At 40.6% G+C, this 23,265-nt stretch overlaps 1 protein-coding gene across 1 annotated transcript in view; it reads right to left on the bottom strand.

Moving 5' to 3' along the window:
* Positions 1–1,482: 1,482 nt before the first annotated feature.
* trpc4a (transient receptor potential cation channel, subfamily C, member 4a) overlaps positions 1,483–23,265 on the bottom strand; it is a 34,081-nt gene continuing 12,298 nt past the window's right edge. The window contains exons 3-11 of the mRNA XM_072659588.1: positions 21,673–22,191; positions 11,327–11,663; positions 10,600–10,739; positions 10,153–10,475; positions 7,814–8,009; positions 7,449–7,640; positions 7,196–7,237; positions 6,817–6,906; positions 1,483–4,757 (exon numbers count right to left, since the gene is read on the bottom strand). Of these exons, the coding sequence (XP_072515689.1) occupies positions 4,146–4,757; positions 6,817–6,906; positions 7,196–7,237; positions 7,449–7,640; positions 7,814–8,009; positions 10,153–10,475; positions 10,600–10,739; positions 11,327–11,663; positions 21,673–22,191 (2,451 nt within the window). The 3' untranslated portion in view covers positions 1,483–4,145. The remainder of the gene's footprint in view (positions 4,758–6,816; positions 6,907–7,195; positions 7,238–7,448; positions 7,641–7,813; positions 8,010–10,152; positions 10,476–10,599; positions 10,740–11,326; positions 11,664–21,672; positions 22,192–23,265) is intronic.

Raw genomic sequence — 23,265 nt, 5'->3', positions numbered from 1 at the left:
ACTGCAAGGCCAGGAAACATGACATTTCTCATGCTGTGGCGGAATACCTCAAACAGGGCCCTGGACGGACGGGTGGTGGAAGTTAAAGCTGCAACCAAAAATAAATGAATGTATTATTGGTATTATTGTCAATTGTTCTACTTTGTGAGTAGTATGTGAATAAAGGTCATATAATGAATATGAAATCATGAATGCATGGTTGAAAAGTCTTTTCAACTTTCTCTTTGCAACCAACTGTTGTAGAGGGATGTATTTTGTTTTATTTTATATATACACAATGTGGACATTTAGTTGCATTATAGTAAGTTTCAGTCTCAGGTTCTCTCCCCATAGAAGTAAACCGATTGACTGGTATACAGTGTGCACTAAAATCACTAGAATTGCACCTTTCACAGAGCATTTCTAATGGGATTTCAATCTAGCCTAATGCACTAATGTCTAATGTTAGCCATGTCCAATGGAAAACGAATTAATTCATAAACAAGCCAAATGCTAATAGTTAGCAAAAGTCACACATTTGCAAAATTTATTGCTGAAATTAGTTTGAAGCAAATAAGTGAGTCCGACAAATTATTTAATGCTAGTTTGTTGTTTTTTTCCCCAACTGTACTGATCTTGAGTTGACCGCACCCCACAGCATTGGTTCAATTTAGATTTCTCTTACCCATTTAAGGCTAGAACAGCTGATCCAGTAACTTTGACTCTTTAGTTTTTTGATATGTAATAGCTTTAACAACATAAACCACACTCTACTGAAACTGCTCTCATTGCAGTTACAGAGAAGCTCCATGCAGCTAAAGCTGCCAGACTGTCCTCGGTTCTGATCCTTCTCGACCTCTCCGCAGCTTTTGACACAGTGGACCACAAGATCCTCCTGTCTATCCTTGCCGGTCTTGGAATTACCGGCTCTGCATGGCAATGGTTTGCATCATACCTGCTCTGGCTCTGGTAAAAACTGACCAGTAGGTTCAGATTTGCACCCACATCCAAGTAAAACAGCATGACCTAAATCATCTAAATGAGATGTCATCAAAAAAAAAATAAACGGAAGAATAAAGTTTTTGCAATGTTTTAGGACCATAATGAGGCTTCAATGGAGGTGATAAAGTTCCAGCCTTGTCAGCTGATATTGTCCATATATATTGCTGATATAAACCACCAAAGTTGTACTGTCATTTTGTAGTTGGCACCATTGTTGTTTTGCCCATATTTAGCACTCCGGTTCTAAGCCAAAAATGAATGGGGTTCCCAAAAACATAAAAAATAAATATGTTCAGAACCAGATATGCTTTGTCCTGCATTGTGCACATTTTTCTCCTGTACTTCACTTTGGACTACAGAACAATGCACAACTCCAGCGGCCTTAAAGATTTCCCTAGGAAACGTATTACAATACATTTCCATGCAATCTTCAAACAGTCACAGATGTCATCATCATTAGCATCATCATCATTATCATAATGATAATAATCAACAGCAAAAAATTCTTCAGATTTGTTTATTTAGTTTCACCTTTAGTATAGTGTACTGGCCCTTTAAACAAACATAGGATAACCTCTAGATTGGGGATGGTCACCACATGATGAAGTCTACTTTATAAGGGATATCAGTTTGAAATGTCAATCTGTGAACCTGTGGCTATGGAAAAGAGATGTGTTACAATCGTACAATCATAAATGAGTGAATAATGCAGAATATTACATATGGATAACTTACAGGCTCGATACAAGAGTGATATAAGGGTAACATGATTCTGGAAGTCTGGATATATTGTTCAGCATTATACATGTGAATGCAATAACCAATATGACAATATAACTGCTGAATACATTGGTAAATCATTTGATCATTTCTTAATTCAGGTGAACCTCCATATCGTTGTGCTTGCTCCTACTTACTCAGTTTGGTTCTGGGAGAGCGGGACAGTGGATATGTGTCACTGGATGGAGATAATGAACTCATACCACCTGTTCAAATCAAGTGGAAGTGAAAGTCCACTGGAGAGCTGCACCATGCGTTACTCTCTATTAGGTACTATTAAGTTAAAGAGATTTCAATATTTGCATAGTAAGAATATAGTATAGTATGCTAATGCTAATGGCAAAGCTAATAACACAGTGAGCAACAGCTGATGAATGAAATGGCAGAGTGCAATTTCTTTTGACATGAGAGGGGTCAACTATTGCTCTTTTATAAGTGAGTAAACTTCAGGGTAATCGGCTAACCTCACTTAAGCATTCTAAAATTTGGTGGTCTCAGCCTGGCATACCTGGCATTTAAATATATTGTGCCCTTGTGTATTAAATAAAATTCCTTGGATTCAGGAGAAGAGCACAAACTAGCTAAAACTGTACTCAAGTATTGTTACTTCTTCTCATGCTTCTACTCTATGTAATTACTGGAGTTAGATTAAGAAAGTATGGTAACACTGCTTGTACTCTATGTACTCTATGTCATGTTATGGCTGATACCATATGCTGGCATAAGTTGTCACAACAAATAATGTTAATTAAAGGTGCCCAAGAATGGAAAAATGTATTGGAGTGGAGAAATAAAGCTTAAGGGAGCTATATTAGAGTCAGTATTTCTGGGCCGTAGATGGCAAGCCTAAATTACACATGGAACGAAAGCCGCGGTAGTAAGTGGTTATCCGTACTAGGCTAAATCTTTAGCCAACCAGGTATTGTTGTATCTTTCTTCCAGCCTTTGCTCCCTCAAAATCAAGCTGGACTACCTCAGACTAACATGACTAACCACACATTAGAAGTGAGAAAGCCAAACCCATGTAAGCGAGCGGGTGGTAGGCTAACAATTAACCCAGCTACAATCTCCTTATCTAGCTAATCGCACATCATACCGAGTGGATAGCGGCAATATCCGGTACAACATGAAAATTATTACAAAAAGTAATTCAAATATTTTGTTACAGTGCTAAAAAAAGGCTATGCTATGCTATGCTATGCTAAGACTATGAACCTTCACAGTGACATAAACCAGCCAATAAAAGCAAAAGGAAAAGACAATATAACAGGGTTGTAAATAGGCTAAATAAAACGCACCTGAGCTTTTCTACCCCAGCCGGAATCACATACTTATTATTTATACATCAAAATACTGAATAAATGCATTCTATGGCACCTTTAATATAACAGTATAATCTCAGTGTTATTGCTAACTGTCAAGACAGATGCATCATGGCCTTAAATTAGCATGAGAAATAAACCAGCATGACATGACAAAGCTGATAGATGGTAGTAATGCAAAAATATTGTGAGATTATCATTTTATGTGTACACCCAAGTATTTTTGCATTTTACTCATGTATGTTACAGTTAAGACATGTATACCTTGCCCTGGAAGACTGAAATGGGGAATCGAATTGAGAGGATGTTTGGGCTGGAGTTTGGGGTAGCTTCATAGTAGAGATGGATGCAAAGTTGCTCATCATGAAGTTGAAGTGAAAAGCAGTGGGGTATATATAGGACTGAGGAGGAGGAGTTCAGGGTGTGGTCCTTCTCCCAAAACTGTAGTTGTCATAACTCCACTAAAATGTAGTTCTACCTCAAATAAATAGAAGCCAATTAAACTAGAAGTTAACATACGCTGTGATGGCCTCTGATCACATGACAAAAACACATCGTCTTAAATGCCCAATCTTAGATCTTCAAATTGGAAGCACCTCCAATTCAGGCCAATTCTTCAGAGTTCCCTTTAAGGCTTACTGTGTTTGGAATGCCAGGCTGGAACCTAAAATGAAAAAAAAATGAAAGTGACATCTCATGGGTTTTATAGAGGGTATATGAAGCTAGTGATGAACAGACGTTACAGGCAACATAGTCCTATTCTTACTGCCAGAGGACACACAAGGCCCTAGAAATCTCAAATTAACAGTCATCCCTGAGTCTCCTCCATGGAAATCCTCAGAAGGACAGTCAAAGCCATGTCCATGCTCTACACAGGTCGTTCTGGAAAGCTGAATCTGGATATTGACGAGGGTTGAGGATTTCATGAAACCATTTACAGTCTGGATCAACACCCTTCTCTAGGCTCTGAGGTTTCTTCCTCAACTAGGTTGATTCCCATAAAAGCTACAGCAGTTTTGGCCATAACCCATGTCTGATTGTCACTCACATAATGGTCATAGGCTATAATCTGCTTGTTGTTTCCTCATCATTTTCACTAATCTTGTTGTTCACATCTTCCTCACATATGCACGGTATGTGTGCAAGTCTCTCGCTTTCTTCCTCTCGCACATCTTGTGTCTCACCCCTGCCATCTCTGAGCACAACAGTTTCATTGGCTGTGTCCATGGTCAACATCTGAGATGGCTTGTTATTCTTATGAACCTCCTTCAGTTCCTCTGCGTCAGGTTCATCAACTTCCTCGCACACCGAAAAGATCCTGCCAGGGTTGTTTGTCCCCCTGTGACGGATTTGGTGGTACAATCCAGAGAAGTCTCTCTTTGCCTTGTCGGAAGAAGTCATTTCTGAAGGCAGGGGGATAGACCCATTAGCCAGGGAGTGTTCTGTGCTCTTAGCATGTGCTTTCGAATTCTGCTGGAGAATAGAAGCAGTGACGCTGAGAAGCTTAAGCTTGCCCTTCATTTGACCTCCAGAGGAAGCCGGTGAGCATTTAAGAGGGCGGTCAGGATAGGCAAGGTTTGAGGCTCCTGTTTTGGAACCCTGTAATCCTGGTTTATGTCCTTTCATCATCCCCAGCACTTCGTATCGAAAACTTGAAATGTCCTGCTTCAGCTCCTGAAAAACATGTCAACGAGAGGCCAGTTGGTTTTGATACACATGCTTCAGTGAACAGTTCTTTTAAGAACATTTTTTTTTAAGATTGGATGTGCAAGTGTAAAGAACCTTTCTTAAAATGTAAAAGGCTATGGTTCTCAAACTATCCCATTTTCTTGCGAAATTATATTCAAATCTGGACCATCTGAGAGTCCCCAAGGATTAGTTTGAGAGCCACTGGTTCAAAGAGCCTTCACATAATGTCAAGGTTCTATACCAGTACCAGATTCTCAAAGCTTCGGCAGCCTAGGACCACTGTCTGACTGGTTAGTGATCTGCCAAGTGCTTCACTCTCAAAAGCTAAGAAATGCTGAGAGACATTCTGCTCTTTGCCAAAGACAGTGGGTAAATATGTCTACACAGTCTTCCCACAGTCAATGGGAAAAAGGTCAGAAAGCAATGCATGGTGTGCCATTCTCCTTTTGTCTGTTTATTGTTTATTGTAATCTAGTTCTCTATAAGTTTTGATTGTTCAAGATTCTAACCCTCCTGAGTCTAAGGGTATTTTCTCAGTTTCTGAATAAAACATAATGCCCACATAAAGCCCACCATCTTATCTCTCTCTATAATGAGACCCCATGTGACCCAGAGCACTGTGTGAAGAGATAATCTGGCCCTAAACCTGAAAAAATAATGTCATGTTTTAGAAATTGTCTATATTTTTTATTAAAATGTACCTTTACTTAGGTGGACAATTACTTTTTCTTGCTTGAAAGGGTTTACCAGAGTCTTAGGTTCACAAAAGTAGTGAACTTTATGAATAAAGTAGTGTATAAACATATAATAAATGTTTTGTAAACTTGGTAGAAGTGTCTGTCTTATTACTTCATACAATAGACATGAATTATTGTAAGAATTGACTGTCAATTAGTAAATCATTACTTCACTTTGTAAACACCAAAAAAAAAACATAGACACCCAAATCCACCAATTACTAATGAGAGGCAGATGACAGACACACAGATCCACCAGTTAGACATGTCAAGAGGCAGAAGAAGAGTGTCTGAGCGTCCACTGGTCAGTTTCACACAAAACATACACACAAATCCACCAATTACAGATGAGAGACAGATAACAGACACACAAATCCACCAGTTAGACATGTCAACAGGCAGAAGGCAAGTTTCTGAGTGTCCACTGGTCAGTTTCACACAAAACATAGACAGTGACACAAATCCACCAATTACAGATGAGAGGCAGATGACAGACACACAAATCCACCAGTTAGACACAGTGAGAGGCAGAAGATGAGTTTCTCATCCCTACTTTATAGCCTAGTAACTTCAGACATGAAACACAATTACAATCACTAGAATCACAATCCCGCAATGAGATGCAATGGACAGGGTGGGCTCTATAGATTCAGGAAATATTTGAATCATATTTCTGTGCTATATTGTCACAAATATATTAATAGAAACATCAAGAAATATTAGATTTGATGTGCCATCACGTTTGCAGACCCCAAGGAGTTAATGTGGCTTACAGGGAGTGGGAGTGCCCTCAATATGTGATACCTGAGAGATATTGAATGTTTTGGGGTTTTATCCTACAAGAATTTTACTGCAATCCCACTCACAAATAGGGGCAATTATATATATGGTGTATACATATGGTGCTTAAAAGCTTTAAGAATTGCTGAAGTAGTCATTTCTGACCCAGTCGATACGATAACGATACGATGGACATAGAGGCTTATGATAGTTCCAAGTGTTGAGAATCTGGCCCCCGGCTTTTTCAAATCCAGTTCTGGAGGGCCAGTGTTTCACACAGTTTGGAAATTTCTCTGTCCAAACCTGGCAATTAGCAGATGTTTTGAACTAGGTGTGAGCAGAGCAGGAGAATCACCAAAATGTGCTGTCCTCCAAGACCGAATTTGAAGAACCCTGTTGCATACCTCCTTTAGGATTTTTCTAGAACCGACAGTTCAAGCCAAGAGCCACTCTTTTTGAGAGAGTACAACTGCAAATCCATGCTACTGCAAATCCACTATTTCCCCACCATAAGAAGAGCCAATCACCTTGAAGTTCTCCTCAGTCAGACCCTCTTCTGTCTTGGCATCTCTGATCATCGCAGCCACGTACCTCTTCACCAGATTTCGCAGAACTTCCTACAATAGCACCAAACAAAAAAAATGAGAGAAAAAGAGGAAAGGCTAATAGCCTGGAAGAGCCTCATCAATATCAGACTAGCCACACTAGACTACGATGCCTAAGAGAGCATTAAAAGTGTCAGCGGCAGTAAGATTAGAGACAGAGATGTGAAAGGCGCAAGGTGATTTATGATGTGAGTGATAAAAAGGGAACACGTTCTAGGCAATAAGTCTTCTGAGGGTTTCTATATACCACACAATGGCAGGAAGGAATAATGGACGATAGCTTTGAATGAGACATCATTACCTGATACTGGTGATTGATGCGTACATTCTCAGCAGCTCTTCTCTGTGGGAGAATGGAAATCACTTGACTATTGACTAAACAACAGATTCACAGCCTCTGGTTTGCACAGTTCTAAGACAATGAGGCTTATAGCATAGACAGGGTACAGAATTATGGCTTAAGGCACAGACCGAGAAAAGCATTGCATGCTGACATGTAGAACTGTAAAAAAAAAAAAAAAAAAAAGGAAGAGAGATATTAGATAAGCTCTTACACTAATTGACCCAAAGGTCTCAGTTTTCCTGGATGCGATTCTGAAGATGTTTCTCTTGATCCACCTGATCAGGTACCACATGGACTTTGGACTGGGGATTATATTGAACGGAGGAGGCAAAGTGCCTCCCTCCTCAAAGTAGCTCATCCACAGCTTTGTTCGAGCAAACTTCCACTCAATGTCAGCATGATCCTGTGGAAATACAGTGGCGAATCCTTGTTAGGCTATAAAAAACCATTAATGGCGGTTCATTAACACTGAGGTAGGATTAGCTCCTCCAACCATGTAATGTGATCAGCACTCTTAATTTGAGAAGACCCCAGGTAAATATGACCCCAGGTAAAGATGAGAGATGAAGCACTCACTGCGATGTGTTGATACGAGTTGTTCATCATGGCAATCAGCATGTTAAGAAGCACTACTAGAGAAATGATGTTGTAGGTTCCAAACATGGTGGCGCCCACAAATTCAGTGAACTGGTGGTCTGGGTCAACATTGGTCACGTACAGACTGATGAGGCCAAAGATCGACCAGAACAAGGACTGAAGTGTTTCAAATAATCTGAAATGACACAAGGAATTCTTCTTGAAACAATAGAACAGTGCCTAGGTGTCTAAAAGCACCTCTGTATGATGGTAGTTACAAGTTGGCAAAAGCTCAGATCACTTCGACCCAACATTCTTGACCATAAACCATCGAAGCCAACAAAACTAGTCACATAAATATGGCGTCTTTCTCTCCAGTCCATGGATCTATTAGTAGCCTAAATTCCATTCCAGTCCATTAGGGAAAAACAAGTCACTTATAATAAAAATAAGCCAATGAAACCCTGTGTTTACAAATTTAAACATATAAACATTTGATCTTAATTTGAACAATACTGAGAGATATATAACTTAACACATAAAACTGAAGAAAGTAAGGCACCCCACATTTATTACTATAACTACTAAAAGGCCTAAAATTAGAATCAGATGCAGCAAATCAGCTGAACATGATAGCAACATCAATAAAGAGTTAATAGAGAGCATTTTGGAGGCCTGTCTAATTTTTAACTTCAGATATTTAGTTTGGTTTGCTCTCGACTGTTGGAGTGAGTGGTATCACCATGGCAAGATCCATGTGATACCTTCAGGAAGAAGGTTGTAGATGTATATGAGTAAAAAGTTATGCATAAAAGTTCTCCAGCAGTTAGAAATCAGCCATTCCACTGTCCGCAAAATAATTTATGAGTGAAACAACTGCCAACATGGCCAGATCAGGCCGCCCAAGAGCAGACCACAAGATGCCTAAAGATCCCTTAAGTGGTCTTATCTTATATATATTGCAAACACCTAGTCATAAGTTGTTCTTCATCTTCATCTTTTTAAACTGTACTTTGGCTTTGGAATGGCCAGTGCAGAGAGTCCAGCTTCACGGATTATGAGCCAAATGGCAGAAGGTCTCTCACTGCTTGTTTTGTCAAGGCTGGATTTTCTAACAAAATTCTGCACCTGGTTGTTTATTGAATTGCATCAAAATACTTGAGAGTGGGCAATTCATCTAGCAAGAGTTTTCTTTTAAAGCCATCCTGCTCCACTGGTGAGACAGGAAGCATACCTTTTGCTAAGCAGAAAGCAACTGTGCCAGTGGGGCCGTGCCACTCTTTTAGTAAGGCATGGTGAGAGCAAAAGCAGCCTGTAGTGTCCGATTTGGTTCAGGCATAGCAGGCCGTGAATGCCTTGAAACTGCAGTAGTAGCAGGGAATTTAACAGTAAGCGATGGACAAAACCGATCCGCTGATCCCTCTCTCCATGATGGGTGTGCGTGTGTGTTAGGGGGAGGGACTGCCAACAGAGCATAGCAGGACAGTGGAGCTGAGAATGAGGGAACAGAAAGAAAGCATTCCATAAAACTGAAACAGAACTGTATTCAATTAATTAATTAATTTTAAAACTCTATTGAAACAGCATAGCCTCGACCCATATCCGGCTTTGTTTACATTTAAAATGCTTGCTGATGTGGACCACACCCTGAGGTGAAATGGGAGGGCGGACTTGTAAGTGTTTTTGGTCAGGAGTCTGGGTCTGCTTTTTGTGGTCTGCGTGAGAAGCCAATCCAGCTGTTAGAGTGGTGGTCCAAAGAAGAAGAGGGAGGAGAAGGGGAAGAGGTGGGCATAAAGTTTGTTTCAGACACGGATAGATGTGAGGTATATAAAAAAAGGATGGTTAAGAACGTGATCCTTCACCCAAAATTAAGCTAAATTCTTAACTTCTCCTATGTTTTTAAATATTGACGTACTGCACCGCCCTACATTCAGCAAAAGTAGTGTTACTGAGGTCAGCATGTTGGATGATCACCACCTCACCTCATCCCCAACCCATCCCAAAAGTATTGGATGGAGCACCGTCACAGCTCAATACTGGAAAGCTTTACACCCCTCTAGTCCATAAGTGCCAATAGGATCACATAGATCGGCTCCATAGAGTCATATTCTATTGGCAGTACTTCTCTATAGGGACTAGACAAGCTATGTGTGTGTGTGTCTGTGTGTGCATTTGCACATCTGTGTCAGCCATGGGCCTAACTTAAAGTAGCTGAATGCACTGATTAGAGTGGGTGTCCATAAACATTTGGACATATAGTGCATGTTTTAATGGGGTATATTAAGTCACCTTTGACACTGTTGTACCTGTAAGCGTATACAAGGATGTGGTCCACTCACGTGGTAAAGGCATTGTTCTGTTGTACACAGCGAATCCCCTTGCACAAGGTTGTGCTGTTGAAACCCTCAGTGTCGTAATAGAAGTAAAGCTGATTGAGACCGTTGGCAAAGGCCAGCAGCACCAGGCAGTAGATGAAGAGGAACTTGAGGATGTCCAGAAGCATTCGACCCAGCGAGATCTGCAGGGGGCCCAGGTGGGAGTTGGCTGTGAAGAGGGAGATCAGGCGCAGAGAACTGAAGATGTTGGCGATGGCAAACAGTGCCTCTGCCACCAGGGTAGGGTGCCACATCTCCCACTCATTTCGAGGTTTTTCACCATGGTACTGGGGAGACAAAAACCAAAGGAATGTTCACCTAAATAGCGTCAAATAGAATCAACTTCCTTCTTGAAGTAACACAAACAGGGTCAAAGCCTTTGAGAGACAATTCTGCAGTATCACAGCGTACCTTTATGTAAGCTACGACCTTCAGAGATATAGTGGCTAGATACAGAGAATTCATGACAAAATCCATGAGGTTCCACCAATCGTGGATATAGTCCTGAAAGCCTCCATCCCACATCTGTTTGATCTCTGCCCAGATGAAGCCTGCAAAGAGTGACAAATTTTAAAGCTTCAAGATATTACATCTTAACACTAAGTTTTTACTCTTCCAACCACTCGGCTCCAGAAAGTCTGCACTCAGCCTTGATCCCCAGCAGTTCCCCCAACCTAATGGACAGCTGGTGGTACAGGCTTATCTGTTTTTTATAACCAAAATAACAGCCACTAAATAGGCTGTCTTTCTTGATAACCATTACCATTAACCATTGCCATCACTGTACCACAGTAGGGATTTGAGGGAACATTTTGTATGAGCTTTTCCTTAACCTCTTGAGACCCTACATCCTTATATAGGGACATTACATTTCTGCTTCTCTGTACCATGATACTTAACTTGACTTTGACCCTTTGGCCTCGTTTGAGGACATTGGTTTTTGCAACAACGACTTTGTGTACAAAGACTAAGTTTAGTTTTTATACTTTATACCTACTAATCCCAAATTGGAGAAATGAAAAATGCACACCAAGCAAAAGTCCGGGTCTCAGGAGGTTAATAACTGGGTGTTCAGACACATTTCTCATTTTTTAGTAAGTACTTTTGCCATAGTTTGCAATAGCTTGACAAACCTTACCTAGCACCCAGGGGAGGATCATCCATTCCACTTTGTTAGGTGAGGGGCCCTGTTCCCCTGGTTTCCTCTCGAAAATGTGCTGGGAGGCCAGCAGCAGGAGGAAGAGAAAGGTCAGGTAGGAAGCTGTATGGCAGATGAACTTGATGAAGGGCTTGCGGATGAAGAGGCCATAGTGACTCTTGGGGGCGAAAAGGTAGAAGATGGAGAAGAGGGGGAACAGGAGGCCGATGAAGATGCAAGTGATGAACTTGCCGGCCCAGTGCCGTCGCCTCCAACCCGGGAACTCATCATACCAGCGAGACGCCAAGAGCTGCTGACAGTTCGGCTGCGCTACAAACTAACCAGTCACAGACAAGGAGAAAAGAAAAGCTGAGAATTTAGCTCAAAAATCATGCTGGATGTCATATAGTCATTGGGAATCCTCCACAATGAAATAAAACCTGTCTGCTAGCTTAGCCATTTATGCAACCATTTAAAAAAACAGGCTCCAAAAGCATTTTATGCATGAAGAGATAGTAGAACCACATTTGGTTAATGTAGGGGTTCTTGGAGATCCATGTCCATACATGAGTGAATGTGAAGGTCATTTTTAAAGTTAAAATAACATCTACATAATGTAAAGTTTTAAATTGGTGTCACAATTGATGTACGTCCTGAAGTACCCACCGTCAAGCAGCTGTTGTTTCACATACCTTCAAGATGCATCATTAAAAAGTTTGTTCTACTAGTTTTTAAACACAAAATGTCTTGCTCTAGAGGCAACTGTGGCACCATTGTAGAACAATGCATACTCGAATTATGAGGCCACTTAGGGCCCCAATGGCACCATCTATATAACATTGATAAAACAAAATGATATGACACCAATACTAGGTCAATCAGTTCCTGCTGTTGGCTGGTGCCACTGTTGGGCAAATGCAGATATGCGCCATTGGATGGTTGATAAAGGCCCGGGCGCTTTCAGCCTATTGCACAAAATCCCTGTGAAATAATGAAGCATCTGGTGCTGAGGTGGTGGTATGGGCGGCCCTAAATGAAAGTAATCCGCTTAGGGCCCCATAAATGCTTGGGTCGGCCCTGATTGTAGAGGGTGCAGTAGGCATGTTTACCACAGATGTGCTATTACATTTTTCATTTTGACTGAAGTGCACCTTTAATGTAGCAACATTTTATTCCAAGCACAATTTAAGCCCTGGTCCAATATTCTCACAAGGTAAAGACCAGCTGGCCTGTCTTTTGAGACCATCTTCAATCGTCTGAAGCCATCTTCAAATGGTGCATAAGAGCGTAAAATAAAAGAAATTGATCGATAACGTTCTGATAGCTTCAAAATAGTAAGGTCATCACAGGGGACTGATTCTTTTCTTCTTTTATTTCTGTGTAATAATCTCAATTTAAAAATATTTATATCATGAAAAGATTTATCATATATATATTTATTGGACTGTGAAACCGCCTTTAGTTCATGCCAGTTGTAGAAGCAAAAGACCAAAAGAATCCAAGCAACGGGGCTAATGAAAAACAAGTGGCATTTTAAAAGCGCATGTCAAGAAGCACAAAAGGCTTATAGTGTCAGCTCCGTCTGGATCTAATCAGATGGTATGAGAATCCGCGGAGATGTTGGATGAGCTTTCTGCACCTAGTTTAAAGTCATCTGTGTAACATATGAGGCACAGCTGATACAGCCAAACACATTGTGACACATCAGTTTAGCGTACACCGCCCTAACCATAGCGTCATTAAAACAGGTATGTGTGCTATAACCCCTTAAACAGCCAGCAGCCTGCCAAAGAAAAGCCCCACCAGAAGTCCCTGTAGTTACTGAGTAATAGGCCTATGGTGGCATCAGGTCAGACATGTCTAGGTGTCTCAACCAGCTGAAATATATGCTATCCTAAGCTGTCTGTTAGCATACACTTAAAAAAAATCAAATGGTTCTTTGAGTGATGCCATAGAAGAACCACTTTTGCTGTAACCACATTTTTGTAACAGAGATTAGAGAGAATAGAGAGAAGCCTTTAGATTGGTAAGGAACCTTTGCATCAAGTGAGGAATATTATTTAGACCTTTTTCAAACATAGTTCTTTCTGCCACCAGAAGTGGTTACTCCATGGCATCCTTCAAAGAACCATTTGCGGCACCTTTATTATTAAGAGTATAGAGGAACATAAGCCCGTAGAATTAATGGAAAATGAAAATGTATATAAAAAAAAGACACAGAAGCCAAAGAACCACTTATCATCTAATTTTGAACAGTACTGATTTTCTAGCATGTGTGAGATGTTGGCTGTCTCTTTATTCCAAGCAAAAAATAGAACAGTACAAAAGCCAGAGTGACTCAGCTCAGCTGAAGTAATGCAATACATGCGCTGAAAGAGGTGATGGAATTGAGAGAGCTCTGCCACTTTATTTGCCTGCTCTCACAGTTCAGTGAAACCTTTGGAGCAGTGCTGAATATTACCACTTCTCTGCCAGACAATACAAAAGCAAAACCTGGACCTTCTGCCGGCGGCAGACAGGCAGTTCCGCGTGGTTCCTACGATGCATTATAATCAACGGCGGCATATGACAAGAGTGTCCCACACATACATATCCTGTTAGCCTGTGACTGCTATTTCATTCTACTTATACAGTTATGATGTGATGAAATTAGGACATCTGGTGAACACCTTTGTTTTCGTAACTTATTCAAACTGATTCAAACACATACAACTCAGGAAATATCTCATAAATTATTATGTGAAATGAAAATAATAGAAATAATAGAAACGCCCCCACATTTATTACTACTTAAAAGGCCTTCAATTAAAACCTGGTGCAGCACATTAGCTGTTCAGGTAAATTTCTGACGTATTTCTATCTTGCAAACGGAAAACACAGGTGCGCCACTGACTGAAAACAACCTAGGCAGATGTCAACAGTCGGACGTTCATTGCTATCTTGGCAGTGAATTGTCAACACAGGCGCGTGCCCAACGCATGTACAAATGGACACGCAGCAGTGCACAAAACCATAGCACATGCCATTTTCAGTTATGCAAACAGATTATTACAATAGCAAAGACACACTGACACAGCCAGTTGATGCCTAAGGCCACTAAAAGGCATATTATTCAGTAACTGCAGGGCCTTCTGTACAAACTGGTGGCGCTTATCCTCTGCAGTAAAATATGTCTAATAAAATAATCTTCCTGTGATCTCTATCAGCAAGTGATGAGCGTTTAGAAACATTTGTGTCCTCTCAGTCACACTTTTATAAAGTGAGGGATCACAAAGACTCAAAGAGAAACATGGGAGTGATACAACATGCAGCTATATAAGCATTTAGGACCAGAAATCATAACTTCTTATTTCTTATGTCACTGTGGGGACATCTGGTCTTACAGAAAGTACAGAAAGACAAGTAGATGTACACACACACACACACATACGCCCACAAACACTGAGAAATGCACTGTGAGACTGAGTGAATGTACTCTGTTGTACTCGCTCAATAAGATCCAGAAAATCGTTCAGCATCTACAGCAATACGTCAAGTCAACAAGCAGACGTTAAAGCTTTCTGCCAAAGCCAGAACAAAGATGAGATACGAATGAAAAATAAATAATAGTCTGTAAAGCGTCTCGTTCTCATATTCCATCCAGCTTTTTGAATGGCCTGATTTGGTTATGGAAGAACATATGGAATACATTATCTGTTCCTCCTCATTAGACGTACCCTTGTTTGTCATTGTAGGTCCTCTTTCTGAGGGCAAGCAAAGACGAGGACACGTTTGATCCAGCTGACTTATCAACACTGCTGCCCCTAAGCAAGTTCTACTGGAGGCTGACATCATTGGCAAAGTATGGGCTGATACCTCCAGAAATTTTACAGTATGTTAATGTATGCTCTGTTTATGTTCAATGAGATAGACAACTGCATTAGGGTTAAGTTACAAAAAGTGGATAATTTGCTTCCCTAGACTGCTTCCGTCAGACATTATTCCACCTTTGTGAATGTGTGGTTCTGAACATAATATGTACTACATACTGCATATATGTAATGAATACATATGTTAAATACCTTTTTATGTGTAGAAATACAATCAATTCATCCATGATGTGTTTCGCCTGACACACAAATCCACACTGAGAAAAAAAAGCTTTTTAACATTCTTCCATCAACTTCATCAGATCTGTTGATTCACTGTGAGTTATCATAATGTTTCAACTACATGGATATTGGTTAACAACAGATAGCCTTACAGCCTTACAGTAACAGGGCTGCCTTAGAAAAATGACATTATTATACTAAATGTTCTAATTTGATTCTATTTAAATTCTATTTTTCATAAAAATGATGTGTTGCATTAAAAAGCATAAATATATTGTAGTTTCCTATTAGAAGTTGCATAAATTCATAATTAATTCACTGTTGTTCAATTCACTGTAATTGTTGGACTAAAATTGGGATTTTTTTACTTGACTTCTTACTTGACTCCATACACATTTGCTTTACTTTTCATTTTCCTGCTTGTTTTCAACTAATTCTAGTTTCAGGTACATAAGTTACAGTGACATGCAAATGTTTGGGCACCCTGGTTACTGTGAATAGCCAAGCAAATGAAAAAATCAATGATTTCCAAAAGACATCAAATTACAGATTAAATTTCTTTGACATAGTAAATAAGATTTATTTTTTATTTCCATTTTTTACAGTTTCTAATAATAATAATTAAAGCAGATGATCATGCACTCTGCATGGTCAGCACTTAGAAACAACTCATGTATCACAGAGGGCTGGTTCCCCATGCCACTGGCTGCGATGCAAGCTATGTCCTATCTTATAGTCTCCTATCTCCTGGACATCCATTATTATACATTTCTAGGTAGCCTTCTAGGTAGCTTTTCGAGATCTAAGTAGCTGCTAAGAGGAGCATGTGGCTGCTGATTGTTGGGACAAGGTTTAAGGTGTTTTTATTAAGCTTCAACATTTTTTACCTGGTCTGTCCTAACCCATGAATGTGGACAAGCCACAGCACAGACAAGCTGATTAAGGCCTGAGACTGTAGTTAAAGCTATGTGACAGCTTAAATATCTTGTTTGCATAGTTCTCCGTGCTGTTCTTCCATTCAATAATATGACAAAACAAAAAATACCCACCATCTTCCTTAAAATGTTGAAAAGAACGTTTCATATTTGACTTATACACCATTGGAGATCAGTTCATCTCCTAATCTCTTAACACTTAACATTAATACTTAACAGTAACAGAAATTATGACCGTGGTGCCCAATGTTTCCAAGCTTCTGCATGCCCCTGTTTACTAGCTGCAGTTCCAAAGAAGGACTCTGCAGCAAACAGGGACCTTCAGGGAATGAATTACACCTGATATTGATCCAACACGAACAATTAAAGATTAAGTCGAATATGCAAACATGAATAAATAAAGGGTGCTATAATCTTTAGAACCTATTTAGCCGAGCCTAATGAACTTTGCTCATTACGTTCTGTTAAAAGCAATTGAGGAAACACTTAATAATTGATGAGATTCGCTTAGGCCTGTAGAAACAAGGACCAAGTTTATGCCCAACCAGAGCAGTTCAACCTAATATCAGATGCCTGAGAACAACAGAGGCGCTCCGGAACCAGGACGGAATCTCCGTTGCCATGGGAACAATGATTACTGGAGATCCCTATCGAAGACCCCCCCCAGGCAATAACCATAAATATTTACTTATCCAGGCAGCCACCAAAGCCGGGCTTGAGGCTGGTGCGGAGACACGTCAAGATGGAGATGATCATCTTTCATGTTTTGATTTATGTGTGAGAGTGTGCTTGTGTATGTATATGTGTGTATGTGTTGGGGGGCAGGGGTTTGATGCAATGACCAACCTTATGCAGGAAGATTTAAATTTCACACACCAGAACATCCCAATAAATTAAACCCCTGTACTGGAAATGTCATTCCTAGATTAACATTTGCTGTGTTCATATGAGACTAGTTCATTTTTCATGACCACAGTGAGCTCATATCCTACATTTTTTTCACATGGGTCTACATGTGACATTTGTATGATTTTATATAAGTCAATATTCCAACATGTCTTCATATACTCATGCCTTTAAGATTAATATATTGCATCGTGTATGGTAGCTGCAGATATCCGCAGAAGTAACTGACAAATAGTGTCGCCTCCTGTTTCTGATCTGACAGGCAGACAATTGAAAGGAATTTTAGAAGATTTTCCCTATCAGCAGTGGGGGTCTTTCTTGGCCTACCAGTCCCTTTGTGATTAATGAGATCACCAGTGCAGTCTTAATGGTGCAGTTCTTAATGGTATTCCACACAGTTGATTCTGGGAATCCCAAGGTTGGACCGATGTCTCTAATGGTTTTATACCTTGTTTTTAGCCACATAATAGCTTCTTTGACGTCTAACTGGCACAGCCTGTGTCCTCCTGTTGAACAAGGGCAGCTACAGACTCCAAAGGTGTCAAATGTCCCAAATATTATGGTGCCCGGCACGGTTAAAAGTATAAGGTTTTAAACTTTTTTTTCTGAAAACATTTCCTTGAAGGTTCCTCAAAGCACTTCTTCCACAGTTTCAATTTGGAGAACCGTCAAATGTTCTTTACGGATCTTGTACTTTTAACAGTGTGAAACAAGGGGGGCATGGTGAAGCAGAAACATGTGAAAATGCACTGAAAATAAATTATGGAGTGTGTACATTAAGCACATCTGATTGGTTGGATTTGAAAGTTTAAACTGTGTAGCAGAGGAGCAGATGCAAAAAAACAGGTGCCTTTGTCCCAAATATTATGGAGGACACTGTATGTAAATGACCTCTGTTCTGATTGGCTACATTGGACCTCATCCAAAAAGCAGTCTGTGGCTGAAATACTCTAATAACATTTATGGGTGGAGCTGATCTGATGTAGGCTTAATAGGCAGATGTATGTAAATGCATTGGGTTTGGTTCTAGCACAAAAACAATGCTTTGAAAACAGGCTGTTTATGTTTATATTATGTTCATATTATATTATGGATGGCGGCTCACCACCTCAAACTCAATCCCAGCAAGACAGAGCTGCTGTACATCCTGGGAACTGCTGGACTTAAAAACGATCCTGCCATCTCCTTTGAGAACTCACTGGTCACTCCTTCTACAGAAGCTTGAAGCCTTGGTGTAGTCATGGATGATCAGTTATTGTTCTCATGTTGCAAACGTAACTCGGTCATTCAGCAGATTTCTCCTGTACAACATCTGGAGAATTCAATCCTTCCTCTCTAGAGAGGCCGCCCAGATGCTCGTTCAGTCTACTCTCTTCTGGCTGGTCTCCCTCTGCGCACCATCAGGCCCCTGCAACTCATCCAGAATGCAGCGGCACAGGTCGACTTCAATGTCCCTAAATTCAGCCATGTCACTCCACTGCTGCGTTCTCTTCACTGGCTTCCTGTAGCTGCTGCACTCATCAGATTCAAAACCCTGACGCTGGCCTACAAAGCCCAGAAAGGACGAGTCCCTCCGTACTTGGTGGCAATGCTCAAAAGCCGATCCGCACCAAGAGCCCTTCGAGCTTCAAGTGCGGCTCAGCTCAAATTCCACGGAAGACAAGTGTCCAGGCTTTTTTCTGGCACCAAAGTGGTGAAACGAGCTTCCCCTGGGTGTCCGAACAGCAGAGTTGCTCGCTGTCTTCAAACGCAGACTGAAGATCCACCTCTTCAGAGAATACTTGGACGAATAGCAGAGTGGTCTCCTTACTGACTTGTGTTTAGTAGAGTCTAAACTTAGAAGTATCTTTAAGTTATTAGCCTTTTTAAACTAGCTGAGGTTATTATTGGGTAAATAGCAAAGCACTTTTGTAAGTTGCTCTAGAGAAGAGCGTCTGCTAAATGCCTTAAATGTACTGGGCAGTGAATGTCTTAAAACTTCAACAACGATACTCGATTGAAAATTCCATGAAATTTTCCATGATATTGGCCCTTTAAGGACAACTCTCTTATCCCACTGTGTGAAAAGTGTCCTCTCAATAACACTGGGTTCTAAAAAATATAAATAACGCTTGATAAAACTTTTAAATTCTGGTCCAAATCTGTTAAATCAACTTTGTTTAGAAGAGCATGAGTGGACCAGTTTGTATAAGTATTTAACTGAATCACTGATCCAGGGAATAGGGGGAAATTAAAAGTTTGTTCGGAAGAGATAGATGGAACAAAAGAAATCAATATGGCAGTGGCTTCATGCCGTATATTAATCGGAATAAAGTGGCCTACAGAGTAAATATACGTTTCTACTGTTGCTGGCTGGCATAAGCGATTATGTTGCTGCTGCATTCAGTGATGCGCTGGATGTATTCATTTACACACAATTCCACATGAATAAAACATCTGACATATACAGGGAAACTAAAGGCAAATATGAAACTGTGGTTGATGGTATGGTATGGTGTGGTGTTGGATGAATCTAGAAATGATGTACACGACTGAATTAAGTAAATCCCAGCTATGATGGACTTGGAGTTCTGCTCTCAGCTATGAAGAACACTGCGCAATACAGCTGCACTGTATCTCATGCTCAGGAGGGGGCGACATAGATCCACCTAAAATGGGAGCATTGGATGTTGTGTTTTCCAGACAGATCATTAGAGTGCACAGAGAGCACAATCCATCTGAGTACATGAGGAAACTGCAGTGGTCCCTAGTGCTTCGATTATTCTAAATGACAGCTAACAAGGCTGTAGCATCTGCAATTCATAAGCCTATACCTGGACTGGAGAAGATATTTAGCAGGGAATTCCCACTGACAAAGCTGTTTAGCTCAAGACCATGCTTACTCTAGGAATGGAAATTCAGCTGAAAATGCACATCTGTGAGCAGCCTTGGCACAAAAATCCCATTTTCACCAGTTATTTGTCTTCTATAATTACATGCTTGTCACAAAGTGTGTTAAGTTGATAAGTAGTCTAGAATAGACTCTTTTTTCTGTGGTTTCTGACAGTGGTGGCATACTGTACACAGTATAGGTGAATAGTTTCCACAATGTTGTGTAGCCTATTCATTCACAATAAAGCTGGCCACTGGTTCATAAACTGTAATAAAAAAGCAACAGTGAAATATAACAAAAGGTGATATGCAAACTCAACATATCACTATCCAAAAACAACAGCTATATGCTAAATATTAACTTTACAAAAGAAGGTAAAGAAAAAAAGGGTCTTTCAAAGCAAACATGATTATTCTGGAGCATTTATATTTGCCCATGTTCATGTAAACATGGCACGTTTGATGTTAATTGACTAAATGATCATTATTTTTAATAAACAATCTTAGATGAAAATGAAAGAAAAGTGTATTTATAATTTTTTCTTGTGTTTTGGACACAGGAATGCATGCTGGTATGCTGATCATCACAAATCCTAGCATATCCAATTACTTTTAGAACATTTTTAATTAGTTGGTTTGTTTTCCCTAATCACAAGTAATGCTCCTGACACTGGGAGGATGGTAACTGACATATGTGCAACCAGCCACTGCCTTTTTTCGAGCTGCCACCAATGCAACATCACCAGCAACCAACACACTTAGAGGAAAGCACTGGGTACCCAGTTCTGATGCATTAGCTAACAGATGGCTAGCAGACCAGCATCACACTGAAGTGATGTTGAGAGAGAAAGAGCCATCTACCCACCCAGAGAGAGCAAAGCCAATTGTGCTTTCTCTGGTTCTGGCTGCTGGTGACAGGCTTCATCACCCGGGAATCGAACCAGCGATCCACAAATCATAGTGAACATTGATACTTAATTAAGTTACTTGATTAGGACAATAGTCCTTTACATTTTGTTTTACACAATTCTATGATGTAAAGTGTAAAGTTGCCATTTTGGAGACAACCTTAGTTAGAACCGGAGCAGCAGCAGCAGACCAGAATTCCATTTTTTTTTCCCCGTAATTAATGCAATATTATTTTTCTGATAATGGCAAATTGAATCCTCATATTGCAGTGAAATATGTTGTGTGTACACAGTTTAAAGAAACTGAATGAAAATGGCTTTAATGCATTTAAAAAATATAAGTCTTTATAAGATACCTACAAAATAATGGTATATACAAAACGTCCAACATTTAAGGGTTGAAGTTTTACTTTTGTGAACTGTTGGCTACAGGCTTTCATTACGTTATACATATAGACATATATCAGGCTCATAGTTCCAGTACAAAACTAAAGAAAGAAACTTCACACCCCAAACATGCCTTAGCTGATTGCTTAGCTTAGATGATTCCACTTGAAGTAAATGGGAAAACTGTAAAAATGAGACTTTATGAATTGTCCAAATTATTGATTGTAACTTGTAATGCCTGGGCTTACCTCTTTCTGGTGATACCTGATAGCCAGCTTGAGCCTAGCCAGGTCGTTGTTGCCTTCGTCCTCCAGGGGATTTATGTCATCTCTGTAGTTCAGGATTAGCTCCAGCTCTCTGGAGCTGCGTGTCTGGTCCAGCAGGTCCTTGGCAAACTGCTTGCACTGTTGGGATAGCTCCTCGTACTCAGACTTGAACTCGTTCTCTACCTTGCTGAGCTCCTGCAGCTCCCAGCTGAGGCGGAAGGCGGTGAGGAAGGGGTCCTCGCTGGACAGCGCAATGAGCGAGGGGCTGGACAGAGCGCGGTAGATGTTCAGACGTGAGCGCGAGTGGCGCAGGCTGTCCACGTCTGAGCTGGACACACACTCCACACAGTTGCAACGCACCTCATGTGGCTGGGGCATTGACACGCCTTTCTGGACCAGCAGCTTGATGATCTCATAGTTGTTGGTGTGGGCAGCTAGGATGATGGGCGTTATGTCAGGGGTGAAATCGGAGAACTGCTTGTCCAACAAGATTGGAGGAACCTGCAAGAAAAATAAAAAGGGAAATAGTGTTCTGGGTTTTGGAGGACATGGGTAGGTAGGTAGGTAGGCAGGTAGGTACATAAATAGATCAGAAGTCAGAAATGAATACTTGTGTTATGCTGTACATATTGCACCAGCGGGCCGAAAATGTTATTACAAACTTCTATGTCATATATCTGTGTCATAACAGCTTATTAATATTTAAGGCATTCAAAATGAATAAATATCAGATTAAAAGCATTAATAAACATTCATTTAAACCTTTTATAAGACTTTTTGGCAATTCAATTTTGGACAGAGATGATATTTTATGTTTTGACCACTGATAGAAAAGGAAGGTCACATAGTTTGGGACAGCCACTGATTTCCAAGGGAGCTCAGCGTTGGAGAATGTTGGATGGCATGCTTGGAGGCACGCTGGCGACTCATCCCTGCCTGGGCCAATTTGGTGTTTCCCCTTTTTTCAACATAGTGTTTTTTTGGGAATGTTATATTCCCACCTGAAACAGTGGCGTCAAGGTTTGTGCTGCCCCAGAGGAAGCGAAGCAGATCACAGGTAAGCTGACCTTTCTCTGTGGCACCAAGCTTGAGACACACACATAGTATAGAACTGACTCTCACATTTATTGCACCGCATAGGCACAGCGTTTTACTTTGCAGACTGGCCTTAGCTTTGCTTTTTTTGCCCCCTAGACAATCAGTGCTACTTAATCAGCTAGTCGGTGAGTTGGGTAAGCAGAAGCAGATAGCTTTGGGTTATTCTAGTCTAGTCTGGTCAGTATTAGATAAAGACAAAGGCAACCATGATCACCATTTGTGTTAGGCATAGGTCACCATTTGTTTTGGACACAGATGGAATTTGAGGTCTGCCCATAAACCCATTAATGCAGTGAACACACATATACACATACACCAGGGGTACCGTAGCATGGCTGACCCTGCGCTCTCCTGCTCTTCTCTTGATGGGAAAGTGGTGGCTCAGTGGTTAGAGCACTAGGCTACTGATAACTGGGTTGTGGGTTTGTGAGCATGAAGGATTGGTGCACTTCATAAAGTTGATGACAATATTAATAA

The sequence above is a fragment of the Salminus brasiliensis genome, chromosome 16 (assembly GCF_030463535.1).
Source record: "Salminus brasiliensis chromosome 16, fSalBra1.hap2, whole genome shotgun sequence".
NCBI lineage: Eukaryota > Metazoa > Chordata > Actinopteri > Characiformes > Bryconidae > Salminus > Salminus brasiliensis.
The sequence above is the reverse complement of the archived record's forward strand: the minus strand, read 5'-3'. Positions and strand labels throughout refer to the sequence as shown.